The 19,170-nt window shown below is 38.9% G+C and overlaps 1 protein-coding gene across 5 annotated transcripts in view; it reads right to left on the bottom strand.

Annotated features, from left to right (window-relative positions):
• ADGRG6 (adhesion G protein-coupled receptor G6) overlaps nucleotides 1–19,170 on the bottom strand; it is a 153,929-nt gene that overhangs the window by 21,494 nt on the left and 113,265 nt on the right. For all 5 annotated transcript variants that reach the window (XM_055535776.1, XM_055535778.1, XM_055535779.1 and 2 more), the window contains 7 exons: nucleotides 16,534–16,653; nucleotides 13,965–14,010; nucleotides 13,132–13,238; nucleotides 8,580–8,707; nucleotides 7,547–7,815; nucleotides 6,298–6,394; nucleotides 3,801–4,084 (listed from right to left, as the gene is read on the bottom strand). In XM_055535776.1, coding sequence (XP_055391751.1) covers nucleotides 3,801–4,084; nucleotides 6,298–6,394; nucleotides 7,547–7,815; nucleotides 8,580–8,707; nucleotides 13,132–13,238; nucleotides 13,965–14,010; nucleotides 16,534–16,653 — 1,051 coding nt within the window. The remainder of the gene's footprint in view (nucleotides 1–3,800; nucleotides 4,085–6,297; nucleotides 6,395–7,546; nucleotides 7,816–8,579; nucleotides 8,708–13,131; nucleotides 13,239–13,964; nucleotides 14,011–16,533; nucleotides 16,654–19,170) is intronic.

The following is a 19,170-nucleotide window of genomic DNA, read 5'->3' as shown; positions in this document are numbered from 1 at the left end:
TCATGTATCTCAGGCTCCTCCATTCCCATCACAGTCTAAAACACTGAACCATCTTACCTTACTTGGATCATTGATTGCCATAGCCTCTCATCTACAGACACTACATGGCTGCTGTAATCTATTCTTCACATTATGTCCAGCTTCACCTTTACAAAACGTGTATCCGATCGTATCAGTCCACAGGCCTCAAACTTTTCAAGAACTTCTAAATGCTCTTACACAGATCAAAATACAGAGCCTTTACCTTCCTTCTGTATCACACCCACTGCTCTGTTACTCTCCTGCTCTTTCTTGGTTCTCAGGTTATATGATCTTTCTTTTAATGCCTTGAGTATACGCTATAATCACCAATTACAGCAATTGTTTTGCACAAGAAATGCCCTCTATCTGAAATAGTTTTTACCCACCTCCTACCCCCACCTCTCATCTAGTTAATTCCTATTGATCCTTCAGCTTTCAGTGTAGGCATCATGTCTTCTGTCACATGCTTTCAACACCACCATGTATATTGTACGTGGTGATGTATTTGATTAACATCAGTCTCTCCTAGGGCTCCCCTTGTGGCTCAGCTGGTAAAGAATCCACCTGCAATGCAGGAGATCTGGGTTCAATTCCTGGGTTGGGAAGATCCCCTGGAGAAGAGAAAGGCTACCCACTCAATATTCAGTCTCTCTTACTACAGTATAAGCTCCATGAGACACAGGGACAAGTTTTATTTTGGGGGTATTTGAATAAAGAATATCAGAAAGACATCGACACAATATAGTTTGCCTAAGTTCAACCTGAGTTCATTATGTATTCATGGAGTTTTTTCTTTAAACTCTCTAAATTTCACATGCTTCTTTTAATAAATCATATACTTTTAATAACCACCAAGCCTCTCACAGAAGGTTCCAAAAATGACGCAAATAAAAACCATTAAATGACTTTCCATAGTGTCTGAAGAAGCTGTTGTACAAGTCTGGCCAGTAAGGAATTGTTAGATTCATGTGCTCTGTATCATTGCCTTTTAATTTAAATTTTCTTTTTAGAAGGTGTTTTTAATATCATTGAATGTGCAGAAATCTGTTCTGAATTTATATCATTTAAAATCAGCCTTAAAAGTCAGTGATTTATGAAGAACACTGACTCGATGATGGTTTACAACATTTTTCCCTCCTGAGAGGAGACCTATGCTGGGAAAAATAAAACATCCTGAGTCTCATTAATGGAAACAGAGCTGAACAGACAACTGTAACTATTGCAGATTACTGAAAACTGCCAGGAAATTCTAAAAGCAAAAACAAGGTTGGGCTGGCAGATTAATGTGCCTTTCATGTACAATCCTGAAATATAAAACCATGGAATTTTCTAATGTTAATGGATATTTCTGTCAATATTTGTCTAGGCACTTTTATGTTGTATATTATAGAAGAGATTAAACAGAGGAAAACTCACTTTACAAAGTTGGATCCCAGTGCAGATGTATTCATATGCTACCTATTCAGTTTCCAACTTCTGGAGGTGCACTTGAGGCTTATTATTTTATTTACTAAAGATAATGAGCCCACAAAGGTCGTCTGTCAAAGGAGAATGAATCTGAATAAAATTTGCTCAACTAATTAATTCATGTTTATGCCAGAAGAGTCTCGGATTGAATTTAGGCCATCCCCCAAGCTCCTCCCTTCTTCATCTACCAATGCAGTGATTGATTTATCAAGTAGTTATCGAGCACCTTTTAAGTGACAGGTTTTTAAAACAACAAGAGCTCATGAACTAGTTGGAAACTGAGGAAGATAAGCAAAACAGATACATAGGATACAAAGCTGTAAAAACTCTCCTGTAGGTAAATACAGACTTTTCTTAGAACACAGCTGCTGGGAGCATTTGCTCAGGCCATCTCACCTGTGAGAAGCACAGACCTGATTTCCACACTTTTCATCCCAGCTCAGAGTCATTCAGCTTTAGTCAGCTATTCCTTCCCCACAAACCTTCAAGTGCATGACCCGTAGCTTCAGGTAAGCTGTAGTAATGCCCTGCTCGAAAAGATGCCGAGCTTTGTCACCTCATTCCTACTAGTCTGTGGACTTCATTGTGCTTCCAACATTAGGGAGTTTTAACAACAATACAGGGTATATCAATGTTTTACAGAATGTTACTGAATTTTGAAAAAAACACTTCATATTCACTTAAGGTTCAAAACTAAATTCATCCTAAAAAGGAACCTTCCTAATAGCGTTGGTGGGAATGTAAGTTTCTACATACATTATGGAAAATAGTACAGACATTCCTCAGAAAACTAAAAAACAGAATTACCATGTGATCTAGCAACCCCACTCCTGGGCATATACTTAGACAAAACTATAATTTAAAAAGATACATGCACCCCTATGTTCATAACAATACTATTCACAGTAGCCAAAACATGTAAACAATCTAAATGTCTATCAACAGAAGATGTGGTACGTATATACAATGGACTACTACTCAGCCATACAAAAGAATGAAACAGTGCTATTTGCTACAATATGGATGCAACTAGAGATTATCATACAAAGTGAAGTCAGAAAGAGAAAGACAAATACCACACAATGTCACTTACCTGTGAATCTAAAATATGGCACAAATGAAACTGTCTATAAAACAGCAGACTCACAGACATAGAGATTAGACTTCTGGTTGCCAGTGGGGAAAGGGGAGGGAGAGGGACAGGGATGGACTGGAAGTTTGGGGTTATTAGATTCAAACTATTTCATTTAGAATGGATAAGCAACAAGGTCATACTGCATAGCACAGGGAACTATACCCAATCTCTTGGGATAAACTATAATGGAAAAGAATATATTTTTTAAAAGATTGTATATATGTGTATAACTGAGTCACTTTGCTGTAAAGCCGAGATTGGCACAACATTGTAAATCAACTATTCTTTAATAAAAATGGTTTAAAAAGCTAAATTCACTCTAGAGTACACTAGGTTGTGTGTTATGGACTTAGAAGCATTACAGGAAACTCCTTGAAAGAAACCTTGTATTTCTAAACAGAACAAGCCATTTATTAGATTGTTGAGTTGACTGCCATATCTTAGGGAAAAAAAAAAAAGCATTTCTGAACTAGATTGTTGGTATTTATATTTAGAGCCAAGGAATCAAAGTGAATTTCTCTGACCCTGACAGAGTCTAAAGATTTTTCTGGCCAAGAATGCTACACCCACATGGTTCCATGAAGAGCACCAACACTCAGCAAAACTGTGAAGAAGCCACAAAGCCTCTATGCCTCCCTTTCACTTCCCGCTGGACACCTCTCATATTGACTCATGAACAAGATATATTTACCGAGCACCTACTATCTTCTAGGCATAGTTTTAGGTGCTTGGTATATACAACACTGAAAACAAATAAACTAACATTCTACCTCTTCACTTCACTCAAGGCCATTTTCATGAGCACCCACTCTGTGCCTGGAACTGTGCTCAGCACTCGGAATAGTGACTTAGAAATGCAGCATGGCGTCTGTTCAAAAGTGAAGCTGTCTGCACATACGTTCAAATATGAACGAGAAAATGGTGCAGGCACCATTTATCTTGGGCTTCTCTGGTGGCATTAGAGGTAAAGAACCCACCTGCCAATGCAGGAGACATAAGAGATCTGGGTTCCATGTCTGGATGGGGAAGATCCCCAGATGAGGGCGTGGCAACCCACTTCAGTATACTTCCCTGGAGAATTTCACAGACAGAGGAGTCTGGTGGGCTACAGTCCATAGGGTTTCAAAGAGTCGGACATGACTGAAGCGACTTAGTAGGCACGCACCAGTTATCTTACCTTGTAACGAGTTGAAGATGGAGAAGAGGTACATGAAGGGGACATTCAAAGGTCCCCAGGCAAAGAAAGCAAACCCCCACGTCATGCCCAGGAGAAACGTCAGGCTGACCACGCTACGCAGGTTCCGGAGAACCTCCTCACGCAGTGTGCGGCTGCTTCTCTTGCCGTTCCTCCCACAGATCTGCACCATCACCACAATGAACATGGCCACATTCAGGAAAAACATGAGTCCGAAATACCCGGCGCAGGTCACGTAAAATACGACCCGATCCTGTATCCAACAGCTTCAAGGAGAAGAGACAGAAAGAAAGAGGTTAATCCTCACGCCCTGTTTACCTAAGAGGCTTACTTTGGGATTCTGTATACTTTACAGATGGGCCTTCCTCAAATGCCCCTCAAGTCCCTTTAGGAAGTCACTTCATTTGGGGGGACCTCAGTTTCTTCCTCGATGTTTACATACGTTTTTTGTTTTTGTTTTTGCTTTCTTTTGGATAGTCATTATCTTAATACCTAGTTATTTAAGTCAACAATTAAGAAAACAAGGTAGCCTCTTAAACTCTGACTTAGTGTAAAGACATTATCATTTGGCTCACTCTATCCCCTTTCTCTTCTGGGCCTCCACTCCAGAGGATGGGGGAAACTTTCTCAACTTCCTTTGTTATTTAAATGGTGGCCATGTGGACATTCTGGAGAAAGAAATGGCAACCCACTCCAGCAGTCTTGCCTGGAGAAACCCAAGGACAGAGGAGCCAGGGGGCTACAGTCTATGAGATCAGCCAGACACCACTGAGTGACTGAGCATATGTGGACTTTGTTCTACAAAATGATATGGTAGCAGAATCCACTAAGGAATTTTAAGAGAGGTATTCCTGACAGACTGAGTGGCAAAGCCCTTATTTCTTATTTCTGCTTTGAACATGAATGCAAGCTCTGTGGCTGTAGTCATCATCTTCTATCCAGGAAAGGAAGACCAAGAGAGCTATAGGATTGCTGGTCCTAACATTTTCAGCCACAAAATTAATGCTGGTTATTGCCTTCTTCCAAGTTTCTTATTATGTGTAAAGAGTATTACTTACTTATTTAAGACATACATAATTGTAGATTCCATTATTAGGAACAAAATAATTCCTATTAATATAATTGGTCTAATTGAGGCACAACCTTATTGTATAACTCTGTTATTCTTATGCTGAAGCTTCTAATGCATAAATAAAAAGCTTACATCATAACATCCTTGTGAGATGAGGAAAGATACACTGGCTATTCAGAATGATATATATCTCAAAATAGATGGAAGTAATTTTAAAGGGTACTAAAAGTAAAATTAAAATACTGCAATTTGCGGATGCCCCAGTACCTAATTAATACTATGCAAGTTCTTAGGTACCAAAAATATTTAGATGAATTATTTAAGACAATTAATCTTCAAATTCTAAGGTATATTGTCATCATTTTGGTAGGTTGTGTCTACCATGGTATAATTTGACTGTCCCAAAGGCAAAAGCTGTCTTGAACATCTTTGAGTCCTATAACCTAACAAGATTCCTGGCATATAGTAAATTCTCAGTTAATGAGAGCTGTTGATGGCACAGTACTTTAAAGGCCTGTAAAAGTTGACTCACATACTTTTTATATTCCCTTATTTAGAACTTATGCACTGACTTGTATCTTTAATATAGCTTATTTTAAAGGTCCCCAAATGATACTGCTTGCCCCTGGAGCTAATCTTACTTTCTATATGGAAGTCCCCCTAGAATCTGAAATTCCTGGCCTGGATCCTTTACTTCTCACTAGCTCTCTTGGGGGCTTTTGAATGTTACTTTGGAAATATAAAAGGGAAGACCAGGAGGAAAGGGACTGGATACTGACTGGATATAAAAGTGATATCCATCCATGAAATGAGCACAGAAATGTGGCATCACAGTCAGGAGTAAGCTCTTCATTCATTCAGTAATTCAGTCAACCCACAAATAATACTGAGTACTTATTATGTGCTACATAAAATACAAGAAAACTAACTGCCAAAACTGAACAGTTTAAAAATCTTAGCCTCAATAATCTCACAGTCTGAAGGGAATTTTTCAAATTATTCAAGATCCATTCTCTCCACTTTCACACAATAATCATATTGTTACTGAATCCCTCACTGTCTGATGCTGCTACTTAACTCTCTGGAAGATGCATGTGGTTTAACGAGGTGGAAGTATTAGGAAACCTCCTCAAAGAGACAGGATCTTCTAAGTCTAAAGAGAGAATCTTATGCTTCTTCTGAACTCCAGATGAGAAGAGCCCAACATTCATAAAAGCAGCTCACCCAGTTCAGGGCTTTCAACTGAATTCATGTATGGTATAGCAGAGGCCTTGGCAAAGACATGTAAATACAACTTAACCTTCCAAAATAAGCTCACTATTGGCATGAAAACTCACACTAAACTTCAGGAAACGAAGCATACAATACTCATCACAAATAAATTCCCAACAAACTTTTGTTACTTACAATTCATCACCTTGTTCTTTTCCATAACTGTCTTTTCCATAGACTTCATTTTGCTTTCTGCTTGCTAGAACAATGGACACAACTAAGATAGGCACACCTGTTATAACAAAACCATGACAGAAACTTTTCTGAAATATCTGAAATTGCTTTATAAGACTGAAAATGGCAAGGGGAAAAAAAGAAAGTAAACACTCCATATTATAAAATCAAATTTCTTAGAACTGGCAGCTTGGTTGAAAACAACAATAAAATCCCCTTTGTGGTATAAAACATCCAACTCTAATTAGAAGCAATCTGAATCTTAAGTATTCTGTTTGCTTGCTGGTACCCACTAGAGTATAAGGACCTGCTCTATACTGAACATAGCACCAGAAAATGTAGTTTCATGGATGACACCTATTAGATTGACCGGGTTCAGGTTGGAAAGTAAGTGCAGCTTCATTCTACCCCTTTCTATAGAAAGAAACGTCTTCAGAATAAGTTGAGGGGAAACAATGGGGACAGAAAGTCTTTACAGTCATCTCTTTTCTCTCATGAGAATCTATATAGATTTGCATGTATATTTCAGTAGGGAAATGCTGCCCCACCTGAATTCCCTGAAAGGTGCCTTCACTGACTCCTAAGGAGGTACTGAACACCTTGCAAATGCCTCATTTCCCCCCTGCCATCTGAAAAAGAGATTTGTGATAAAGCTTGAAAATGCCTGCCCCAATGCAGAACCCAGATAAAAGAAGGAGCCTGATTGGAAGACTGTAAACAAGCTAACACAGCCATCCGTGTCTGGCTGAGGAATCATGGTAAGAAGTTCAAAGCAAGAATTCTGTCAGTATTCTGGTTGCACTTACAAAAATAACCTTTTCGCTCAGGTTTCCAAGACATGGCCATGTGTCTAGGGGCAAGAATAGTTAAGAGTCTGAGCTGGCCTTTCTATTTTGAAATATAATGGAAATCCACCACTGTCTGCCAGCTGCTTCTTCAGACTTGGGTGGGCTGGCTCTGGACACAGGAAATAAGTTGGTGGTGACTCAAGAGCTAAGGTTTTTTTTTTTTTTTTTTTTCCCTTTAATTGTGACTTTTGTGAGGACTGTGGAACCGTTTTAAAAACACCCCTGCCTTCAGTTATGTATATCAAATGCATATCATTCACAATCTTGAAGTTTCTTTTAGCAGTCCTATTCTTTCAAAATAGGATTTTCCTATGAGAACCTAGTGATTTCCAGGACAGAAAAAAAAAAAGCAGGACGCTTACCCCAGCCAACGATGCAGAATTTCAGGATGTACCGGCGAATGTAAGTGTTAAATACTTTCACCAGAGCAATGTACATGTGAATCGCTTCTAGTCCCATCCAGGTAAAGGCAGCTAGAAGGAAGAAGTGCAGGAGGGCTGCGATGGCCGTGCAAAGTCCATCCACGTGAAATGAGGTGATCCACCCGTCCAGGAGGAAGACGAGATTCAGGAACAGCAGGGCTGTGCTGAGGTTCATCAGGATTTTGGAGGGATAATCCCTTCGTAATTTTCTTTAGGAAAAAAAGGAGGAGCAATAGAAAGATATATGAGAATGATATTGTAAATAAATCTTTTAAGCACAGGCAGTTAATTCACATCTTATACAGCTCTGCAATAACCTAGATAGTACCATCTTTATGACATGGTTCCACTGGGAGGAGGGCCAAAGATATAGGAGTACCAGGCAAATTATAAACATTTTTTTAAAAATACTAATCTAATTTCAAAACTGTTTCCAAATTTTCTAATTGGTTACAACAGATTGATTTTTTTTTTTAATCCAGGAAAAATTCTAGATTTATTAGAAAAAATATTTTTGTTAAAAACCAATTTCCCTAAAATTTGTTGAAATTTCTTGATTTCTAATGAGGTCAGGGTCCTTTTTTAAAAAGACTTCCTGTTTCAAAACCAATTTTATAAGATTTATTTTGCTTTCATCTTTTTTTCATCTTGTATTTTCACAAAAGTGTTTTCATCTTTTACCATAAAAAGCAATTCATACAATTGTTATTTACTTAAATACTAATCATATGTAACAGGGTTACATACATTTTATCAATAGAAATATAGTAACTATAAATTAAGATTCTAAAGCTGGGAAACTCATGTTGCATGATACATCTCATGAGAAATCTGAACATTAAAACTGAATCCTACATGATTCACAAGGTGTATATATGTTTTTTAAAAGCTGAAACAATTCTCCTATTCATGTTTTGCAACAGTCCGCTCTGGATTTGGCAGATAGAAAAAAAAAAAAAAAAAAACAACTTACTCAAAAGCAACATATGTCAGGAGGGTAGCTGCTGAAAAGATGGCAGATATTCCACACCCAATATAGGTAATGAAGGTGAGGATTTTAGTGTTTTTTGCATCCAACTGTGAGGCAGTTCCTTGAAGGTCCTACCAAAAACATGAGAAACAGCTGTAATAATCCCTTTTCATGAGAACCCTGTTTTGTTTTAGTAGAAGCTTCATGACAACACTTAGAATCCAACTCCATCTTAGGGGCTAACTACAACAGTGTAAATCAATACAGGCGAATCTCAATTTAATTGTTTGCCTTTATCGCACTTCACAGACACTGCATTCTTTTTACAAATTGAACATTTGTGGCAACTCTGAATTAAGACATTTTTCCAACACTTGCTCACTTTGGGTCTCTGTGTTGCACTTCGGTAAATCTCATCATATTTAAAACTTGTTCATTTCATTGTTATTATATTTGTTATGGTAACCTGTGATCAGTGATCTTCGATGTCACTGCTTGATAAACTGAAGCTTAGATGATGGTGACCAATTTCTAGCAATAAAATATTTTAAAGTAAGGTATCTATATTGTTTTTATTTTTCCTTTTAGAGATAATGACATTGCACATTCACGGGCTACAGTATTGTACAGACATAACTTTTACATGTACTGGGAAACCCAAAAATTTGTATGACTCATTTTATCTTGATATTTGCTTTATTGCAGTGGTCTGGAACCGAACCCACAAAAATATCTCCGAGGTATGCCTGTATTGAAAGTTCCACTTATTGCACTCTTGTGGATCACGCCATGAAATAAAAATGTAGCATTATTGAGAGAGTTGTACATGGTTTTTTATCATTACCTATTACCCAAGCTCTTTGCACATCAGTATAACTTGAAGAGCAAAACCACTGGTTCCCCTAACAAAAACTGGAAAGGAGGTCATTGTCTTGCATTATAAGTAACCAGACCCTTATGAATAACCCTTATAAATAACCAGATCTTACCATTTGCAGGGCTGGGGTCCCAAGCTCAAATGGAGGCCACTGTGGCCCATGTGTCCAAGCCCTCAGGTGGGCTCTGCTTTCTTTGCTTGGTAGGGTGGGACTCATCCAAGATAGCCAGAGGCTGGCTGGCACATAGCTGCCCAGTTCTAAGAATAGTGCTGAGGCTCTTACTGTGGTCATTTCAAAGTTTGGTACATATAAGGTCTTTCCTTTTCTGTTATCATAAATGAGAAGGACCAAGAGTTTTTTTTGGGGGGGTGGGGGGTTGTCATAGTTTTTTGATTTTTATACACTTGAAAAGTTGTTACTTAAAAGTGTTAGGCGTTGGACTTCCCTGGTGGTCCAGCGGATAAGAATCTGCCTGCCAATGCAGAGGACACAGGTTCAATCCCTTGTCTGGGAAAATTCCACATGCAGAGGGGAACTAAAGCCTGTGCACCACAACCACTGAGCCTGCGCTGTAGAGCCGATGCTCTGCAACAAGAGAAGCCACCAAAATGAGAAGTCCGCCAACAGCAATGAAGACGCAGCACAGCAGAAAATAAAATTTTTTTTAAGTATTAGAGGTTGTTGTGATTAAAAAGAAGTAAACATTTTTGCATGTGAATACACAGCCTTAATTTCATTGTGCAGAAGGAGGCAGACTTGCAAAATTCAGGCGTGATAGGAAAATCTTTCTTTTCTTCCTTAAATGGAGAATTGGACTAGGGATAAACCTTGAGTTAAGACCAACTGCTCAAGCCTTGGATGGAGGAGAAAGGCATCTCCATTATACAGATGTTTGAAAACGGAGCCTTTTTGGAAAAGGAACATGGAATATCTGGTTTAAACTTTTAGGTCTTAAATTATGAAAAAAAAGTTTATAAGTTTTTCATTCTGTAATGTTAATTTTCTTTAATTGTCACCAAAATGTCAATAAAATCTGCTGTTCATACAAAAACCTCCAGGAAGTCATTTTGTATGAGTGTATATTGACATGAAACCATGAGTGGGACTTAATTCCAGGTTTGGTTGACACAGTGAGGAGCAAGTAACAGTACCTGTGTGATAGCAAGAAATGCACAAAGTGATGGAATTCAGCAGACACAGGGACTCAGGGTCAGAGAGGACCATCCCTACCCTCCTCTCCCAGGAATCCCTCAAACCACTAGGAGGACCTGAGATTCCCCTGGCACATGGGGTGGGTTTGAGTCAGGCCACTCGATCCACTGGTAGGTTACCCCGATCAAAATTCTGGTTACTCCAGGATTTGATGGAGCAGAGAAATATCTTGAGAACCTCCAAAGGACTCATTATTATCTCTTGAAAAATGTACGGCTCTCTGTTAGATGTTGTGGTTGACTTGCAAGTCATGATTAGAGCCACAGTTTAAAATGTAAATTGAATAAAATAATGCTCTTCACAGTTACACATTTAAACACAATTCTCATGCTGTTTTGTACTTTTAAAGAATGAAAAATATAAAGAATGAAGAATATGAAAATATTTGTTCCTCTGAACTAGCCAACATGAAAACATACTAATGTCAAAAAATATGAAAATCGGTTTTACTACAAATACATGTAACAGAGGACGTGAAAACTTTCATATGTTGTAGATTAGGAGATATAAATCTGGGGTATGTTTTTTAATTTATTATATGGTGAATGTGTCAGGGGGCAAAGTAGACTCAAGGAATATCTTACACAAGTGAATAAAGAGTTTGTACACCAAGAAAGACTCTTAACAATGTCTTAGTGGTCTGGAAACGCTGAAAGGATATGGGCGCATGACCAGAAAAGATAAATTCTGGAAAGTTTTTCTTCCAGAACTTTATAATCCTATAAAAGCAGCCACAATGGAAAATGGAAAGAGAGCAGTGAAAAATGCACATACCCTTATACCTGTAAAACGAATTATTTCATCAAATGACAACAGAAAAAGTAATATATAATTATAAATTCATAACATAATGTAAACAATACTTGAAAAAAGTAATGGGAAGCCAAACTTTGGTTACTCATAAATCATCTCTGAACAGTGAATAGTATTATTGCTATCTATTTATCTAATACTGATTTACAACACACACAATCCTGCTCAAACACACACAGTTAAATACTTCAATAAATTAAGCTAAAGCTTGTATACCTAAATGATTAATGATGCAAAATCAGCATTTCATGAAAGAAAGAAGCTGTCACTTTTCAAAAAAACAAATATGGAAGAAGACAGGATTTTAAAAAATTATTTAGGGAAGACATGCTATAGTTTAATTGTTCATTTTCATGGTCTCTCAGTAAATGAAGACGTTCATATTTGAGGAAAGTTAAAAAGTTATTTTCTATGATTGTCAGTCTTTTTAAATGACATGGTCTTATCCTTCAGAGCTTTAAGTACTGGATTGTCAGGAAAATCACAGTGGGCAGGGTTGCCTCATGACAATGGCCATTTATCAGTCCATAGACCAAGTAGATCCATGAGCCAGTCACTCACTGCACCCCACAGTCCCTCACTGCTTCCTCTCAGTCCCATTAGAAGTGGGTGTAAGATTCAAGGGACAGATTGGATACACATAACCCGACGTCTGTGATTCAAATTTGAAAAGCTTTACTGCCTTGGCACTCATTACTCCCATCTTCAATTAAAAAACAAATGTGGTTTGATCAATTAAAAAACAAATGTGCTCTGTTTGCACGTGGATGGTGTATTTCATACCAGAAAGATGTTCACACAAACACTAGCATACCAGATTATAAAATGAAGGTGTAAGTCTGTGGATGAAGTCATACAAGTTCCTGCTTGTATGACTCTCGAAAATTGACTCTTGAAAATTTGGTGGGCTGAAAAAACATACTGATGCGATCTAATTTCTGCTTAGAACTGTTGGACAGGCTGGCTAATGAGATAAAACCAGGGCCAGGGGAAAGAAGGCAGGAAGAAAGGGAGGAAAGAAAGAGAGGAAGGTCTAGTTGTGAGAGAAATGTCACACCCATCATTTCTCTGGCAGGCCTCCACACTACTCTAGTTACTAGTCTGTGCTAACAGGCGTGATCTCTAGATAGGGCTGCAGTCATTTGGGGTCACAACTGGATCACCAGTACCTGGTACAAAGTTCCATTCAAACATACGAGTGATAATATACTATAAGACAATTTTTGATGAAACTTTTCACAGCTCACTTCCATGCTAGTAAAACCCAACATTTTCTCCCTCTTTAACTTTTCTGTCTCTCTCTCTCCCTCCCTCCATCTCTCTCCCCATCTCCCTAACTTTCTCTGTTAATTCAAGGGTTTCATGGTGATTTTCTTGTTTCTGAGGTTATTTGTGATTACTATTAATGGCAGGAGGGGGGGCGGGGGCGGGTAGGGGGAACAGTATTCTTTTTTATACTTACCTTGCACATTTTAAATATATGATCTCTGCCAGTTAGATTCTTATTTAAGAATCAAGATTTCAGGCTATAGATGAAAATTATTAGGAAAAAAATTTCCCAAACACATAATCCATAAAGGCTGACTCACAAAAAGAAATACGCCTTCCACAATTATATCATTTCAAAATGAGTTTAGACATTCCTCCCCTACCATCAGAACCCCAAAGTGGGTGAGGTGGTTACACAGGCAGACTGTCTCGTTGGCATCTGAATCTTTGTGTGCAAAACATCCTGAAGTGTTCCAAAATCCAGAACTTTCTGTGGGAAGAAGTCAACAGTGTGAAAATGACAGCCGATCAGTTCCTTTCCCAGAATGGGTGAGCTTTCCCTTGGGGAACTAGGCCTCAGGCTCTTTTGTCTTGCAGTTCATCTGCAAAATGGATACTGTTTTGAAAACTGCCAATACTTAAAATAATTTCGATTCCTGGAATCATAAGATGTTATTGCGAGCTGGGCAGATAGAGATTAGGTGGTGGTTTTCAACTGTGTCCTATGGAACTGCCTCCTCAGGGAGACTGCAAAAACGTCAATTTTTAAAATTCAAAATATTTGAATATATATTTTACTTATTTACTGTATGTATATTGAGTATATCTATAAGACATATTTATTTAGTAGATCATATTTTATATAAATATATATTTAACTTAAATGTAGCATATTTAACATAAATATATTAATGCATGAATTGATGTGTAATTTATTTAATATATTTCAAAGTCACTTTCCATGAAAAGAATATTCCTTTCCAAATATGTTACATACTAACAAAGTAAAATATGCCAATTTCTTCTTGAAATGAATAAAAAGTTACTGTAATAAGAATTCTCTTCCCAAGCTACCTAAACTAAATTTTGCAGCTCAGTTGCCATCACACTTACATTGTGACTCACTCTGATCTGAGATGGAATTAAAGGAAATGGAGGTGTCTAACAAGGTTTAAAATTCAGTTGTTATTAAGACAGCCAATGTTTTAAAACTTACCATTTTTGTTCAAATCCCAGAAGGCACAGATGGGATGAGCCATTGCCTATATTAACATAAGAATAAACATGTGAAACTCTGTTTAAAATAAATGAAAAAAAAATCATACAATTTGAATATGGGAAATGAGTAAAAATGCTAAGCTTTTCACAAAGGAATAGATCACAATTAGTCACAGCAATACAATCCAAGAAGAGCAGGCAGTTTAAGGGGTTTGCTCTCACAGACTTCAAACGGAAATCAACTATAGCTCCAGAGGAATCATCACCTTCTCCATTTATCTGCAGGTTACTAATTATGTCTCATCGTAAAGTGCAATTCTAAGCATTTAGCGAAGCTCTTTACACTAAAATTTCACTTCATCTTCAAAATTCTCTTTTATTTCTAGGTATATGCCCAAAAGAATCGCAAGCAGGGACTCAAACAGATATTTACACAACCATGCTCAGAGCAGCATTATTCACAATCGCCAAAAGATGGAAGCAGCAAAAGTACCCATTATGAAGATGAGCAAAATGTGTGTGTGTCTGTGTGTGTGAATGTATGCAATGGAATATCATTCAGACTTAAAAATGAAGGAAATTATGATACATGCTATCATAAGGATAGAACTCGAAAATACCAAGTGAAATAAGCCAATCACAAAAGGACAAATACTGTATGATTCCACTTATATGAGATATCAAAGCAGTCAGTTTCATGGAGACAGAATAGAAAGGCAATTTCCAAGGACTGAGAGAGGAGGGATGGGAGGTGTTTCATGGGGACAGAGTTTCAGCTGGGGAAAATGAAGAGGTTCTGGAGATGGATGTAGTGATGTTTGCAGAGCAGTGTGAATGTACCCACAGAACTGCACACTTAGTAATGGTTAGAATAGTAACTTTTATGTTATGTATATTCTACCAATACTTTGGCCATCTGATGCCAAGAGCCAACTCACTGGAAAGAACCCTGGTATTGGGAAAAATTGAGGGCAGGAGGAGAAGGGGGCGATAGAGGATGAGATGGTTGGATGGCATCATCGACTCAATGGATGTGAGTTTGAGCAAGCTCTGGGAGACAGTGATGGACAGGGAAGCCTGGCATGCTGCAGTCCATGGGGTTGCAAAGAGTAGGACACAACTTAGCTATGGAACAACAACATATTCTACCACGATAAAAAAAAAATTCTTAATGGATGAAGGAGCTGAAACAAAGGAGGCCAAAGGGTAGAACAGGGAAGTCTCAGAGGGTTCCGTGACAAAGCAAGGCGAATTCTTAGCAGACTTCAATTCCAAGCCTTACTCCTTATCAGCCGGGTCACTTCCTGCCTGCCTTCCTGCCTGCCTAACAGTCGAACCGTGACTGGGAGCCTCTATAAAACAGGGGAACACTGTGGTTAGGCCACTGAGGACAATAAGAACCCCCACATAATTTTATAAAATAAACAGATGAAGCAGAAAAAAAAAAAAGGCAACATTTGCCAAGATTTTAGACAAGCACTAACCTCTCAAACAAATAAGTCAACTCTCTCCTGTTTCTCCTATTTCCCTTCTGCTTTCCCAGCTTCAGTCATCTTTGACTTTAAAAGGGCTTCCCTGGTAGCTCAGCTGGTAAAGAATCCGCCTGCAATGCAGGAGACCCTGGTTCGATTTCTGGGTCAGGAAGATCCTCTGGAGAAGGGATAGGCACTCCAGTATTCTTGCCTGGAGAATTCTATGGACAAAGGAACCTGGTAGGCTATACTTGCAAAGAGTCGGATACAACTAAGCAACTTTAACTTTCACTTGACTTTAAAAAGACAACAAAAACCTTTAATGACACAATTGTGCCCTGTGTCTAAATCTAATTTAGCTGAAGTACTGGGTTGGCCAAAAAGTTTGTTCAGGTTTTTCGTAAGAGGCACAAAAATACGAATGAACTTTATGGCCAATCCAATAATTATTTGTTGCTGTTGTTCAGTTGCTAAGTCATGTCTGACTCTTTGCGACCCCATGGACTGCAGCACACCAGGCTTCCCTGTCCTTCACTATCTCCCAGAGCTTGCTCAAACTCATGGCCATTGAGTTGATGATGCCATTCAACCATCTCATCCTCTGTCAGCCCCTTCTCTTTCTGCCCTCAATCTTTCCCAGCATTAGGATCTTTTCCAACGAGTTGGCTCTCTACATCAGGTGGCCAAAGTATTAGAGCTTCAGCATCAGTCCTTTCAACGAATATTCAGGGTTGATTTCCTTTAGGATTGACTGGTTTGATCTCCTTGCTGTCCAAGGGACTCTTAAAGAGACTTCTCCAGTTCCACCGTTTGAAAGCATCAAATCATATGTCGTTTCTTAAAAGGAGTAGCTCTTTCCTTCACTCTTATTCCTCCTCAGATGACTGAATCCTAGATAAGACTAAATTTCCCTCCTTCATCCTACGGCCACCATCTACTGTGACATTACAGGACTACCAGACTCGCTGGTTTTCCCTTTGTGGAAAACAGCCCCCGACAAGGTACAAGTTACTTCTAACCAAGTTTTAAAAAATGCCTCAGAGTTCTATGAAACAGTCAGCCTCTGTCCCATGGCTGTTTGCAGCTTTTCTTTACCTGAGTTCTTGTGTGTTTGATCTTTATCTGAACAGGATCCTTCAGATCCTGGATAGTAATGTTTCCAATACTGCACGCCATCACATAGCTCACTAAGGTGCCTTTCTTGGTTCCTACATCCTTTTAAAGAAAAAAAAAATGTGTATTAGTCAGAAGTACACCCTTTTATTTTATTTTGGTGCTCCAAAGTAAGCAATCTGTCAGCACTTCTTACACTTAAGATCTTCAGTTATAGAACATCCTGTTTATAAGATCAAACTGCTAGCTTTCCTGAAAGAGCTCTGCTATTTCCCTTATTATAATAAATACATTGGAGGAACCTTAGAGCCAATGCTGTAAGATAATGTTCATAAAACTTCGTTCTTGACTGCTATGACTGATGTCAGCCAGTTAACATCTGAAACAATGCAAACTCACAAATAATACACACTCATAAAAAGCTGCGAGACAGTTAGATCATTTCCCTACCATAAAAAGTAGATGAAGTTGTTTTCCTCTAAAGAAATAACAAGGAAATATGGTGTGAAAAATAAAAATCAATTCATCTTTCAGGTTCATGACAACAGTCTGAGTGTTTACTAGAAGTGAAGTGAGTGAAGCTAAAGTCTCTCAGTTGTGTCTGACTCTGCGATCTCATGGACTGTAGCCTACCAAATTCCTCTGTCTATGGAATTCTCCAGGCAAGAATACTAGATGGGTTGCCATTTCCTTCTCCAGGGGATTTTCTCCACCCAGGGATGGAACCCAGGTCTTTTGTATTGCAGGCAGATTCTTTACTGTCTGAGCTTCTAAGGAAACCTGAGTGTTTACTAAAGTGAAATGAAATGAAAGTCGCTCAGTTGTGTTTGACTCTTTGCGACCCCATGGACTACAGTGTCCATGGAATACTCCAGGCCAGAATACCGGAGTGGGTAGCCTTTCTCTTCTCCAGGGGATCTTCCCAATACAGGGATAGAACCCAGGTGTCCTGCATTGCAGGCAGATTCTTTACCAGCTGAGCCACCAGGGAAGCCTGAGTGTTTACTAATGTAAACCTAAATGTAATTCTACTGGATTAAAACTCCAGCAGAACTCCTACCATCTCCGATTGTACACTTGATGGCGTCTGTAGCTACCACTTCAAAGTTAAGGTTGTCAGGAAATTAAAGTAATGAATCTGTGCTGCAAAATGCCTGAGAACAATAGGTGATGATAACTTTCTCTTTTCCTTTGTATTTCTTGTTGAACCTCCTCAATTTCTCTATTACAGCTTGTAAATCAGCCCTTTTCGAATAACTACAGGATTCCTTCAATGCTACCTAGTTCTCAGCACCCAGAATATAGCTTTTTATTAGGTTTGTGTGCACTCTCTCTCAATAAGGGGGCTATGGTTTGGAGATATCCAGCCTTTCTGGTAAAGAGGAGGGGTGGGAGAAATTAAAGAGATTGACACTGACACACATACACTATTGATACTATGTATAAAATAGACAACTGATGGGAATGTACTGTATAACTCAGAGAACTCTACTTGATACACTGTACTGTCCTAAATGAGAGGGCAATCCAAAAGAGAGGGGATATGCATACATATACAGCTGATTCATTTTGCTGAGCCGTAAGTCTTCCCTCGGAGAGGGCAATGGCACCCCACTCTAGTACTCTTGCCTGGAAAATCCCATGGACGGAGGAGCCTGGTAGGCTCCAGTTCATGGGGTCGCTAAGAGTCGGACATGACTGAGCGACTTCGCTTTCACTTTTCACTTTCATGCATTGGAGAAGGCAATGGCAACCCACTCCAGGGTTCTTGCCTGGAGAATCCCAGGGACAGAGAAGCCTGGTGGGTTGCTGTCTATGGGGTTGCACAGAGTCGGACACGAATGAGGCGACTTAGCATCAGCAGCAGCAGCAGCAAGGCTTCCCTGGTGGCTCAGGCAGTAAAGAATCTTCCTGCAATGCAGGAGACCTGGGTGGGGAAGATCCCTTGGAGAAGGGAATGGCTACCCACTCTAGTATTCTTGCCTGGAGAATTCCATGTACAGAAAGGAGCCTCGTGGGCTACAGTCCATGGGGTCACAAAGAGTCAGACAAGACTGACTGACTAATACTTTTACTTTTCAGAAGTTAATACAACATAGTAAAGCAACTATACTGCAATAAAAATTAATTAATAAAAAAATACTCTTATTCCGTTCCCTTTTTGAGGGGAGTACCATTAGAACCTTCCATGTTTTTCAGTCTTCTATAAATTTACTTTAAAAGGGAAACATATGTTTCCTAACAATGTCGAGGATTGGGAGATGCCAAAGGAGAAGGAGGTCATCACGTGAGAAGATGAGACTCAAAATGAAACAGTGACTGATCTTATAACACTAGGACTTCCTCCAGCGCCCACCTCTCCTCTCAATGACCTCTTCTCCCACTATTCACAGCATCCAAAACCTACTGCATTTTTTTTGGTATTATTATTATTTGCTGGGGCTTGGCAGGTACACCTGGAAGTATGTAGGATCTTAGTTCCCTGATCAGGGATTGAACCCAGGCTCCCTGCATTGGAAGCGTGGCATCTTAACCACTGAACCACCAGGGAAGTCCTGTCCTATTATTTTAAAAGGTGCCATTGTTACACGTCTCCAACAACTTTAACAAATGCATTTT

This window comes from Bubalus kerabau, chromosome 9, assembly GCF_029407905.1.
Source record: "Bubalus kerabau isolate K-KA32 ecotype Philippines breed swamp buffalo chromosome 9, PCC_UOA_SB_1v2, whole genome shotgun sequence".
NCBI lineage: Eukaryota > Metazoa > Chordata > Mammalia > Artiodactyla > Bovidae > Bubalus > Bubalus kerabau.
Note: the sequence above shows the minus strand (reverse complement) of the source record. Positions and strands in the feature narration are given on the sequence as shown.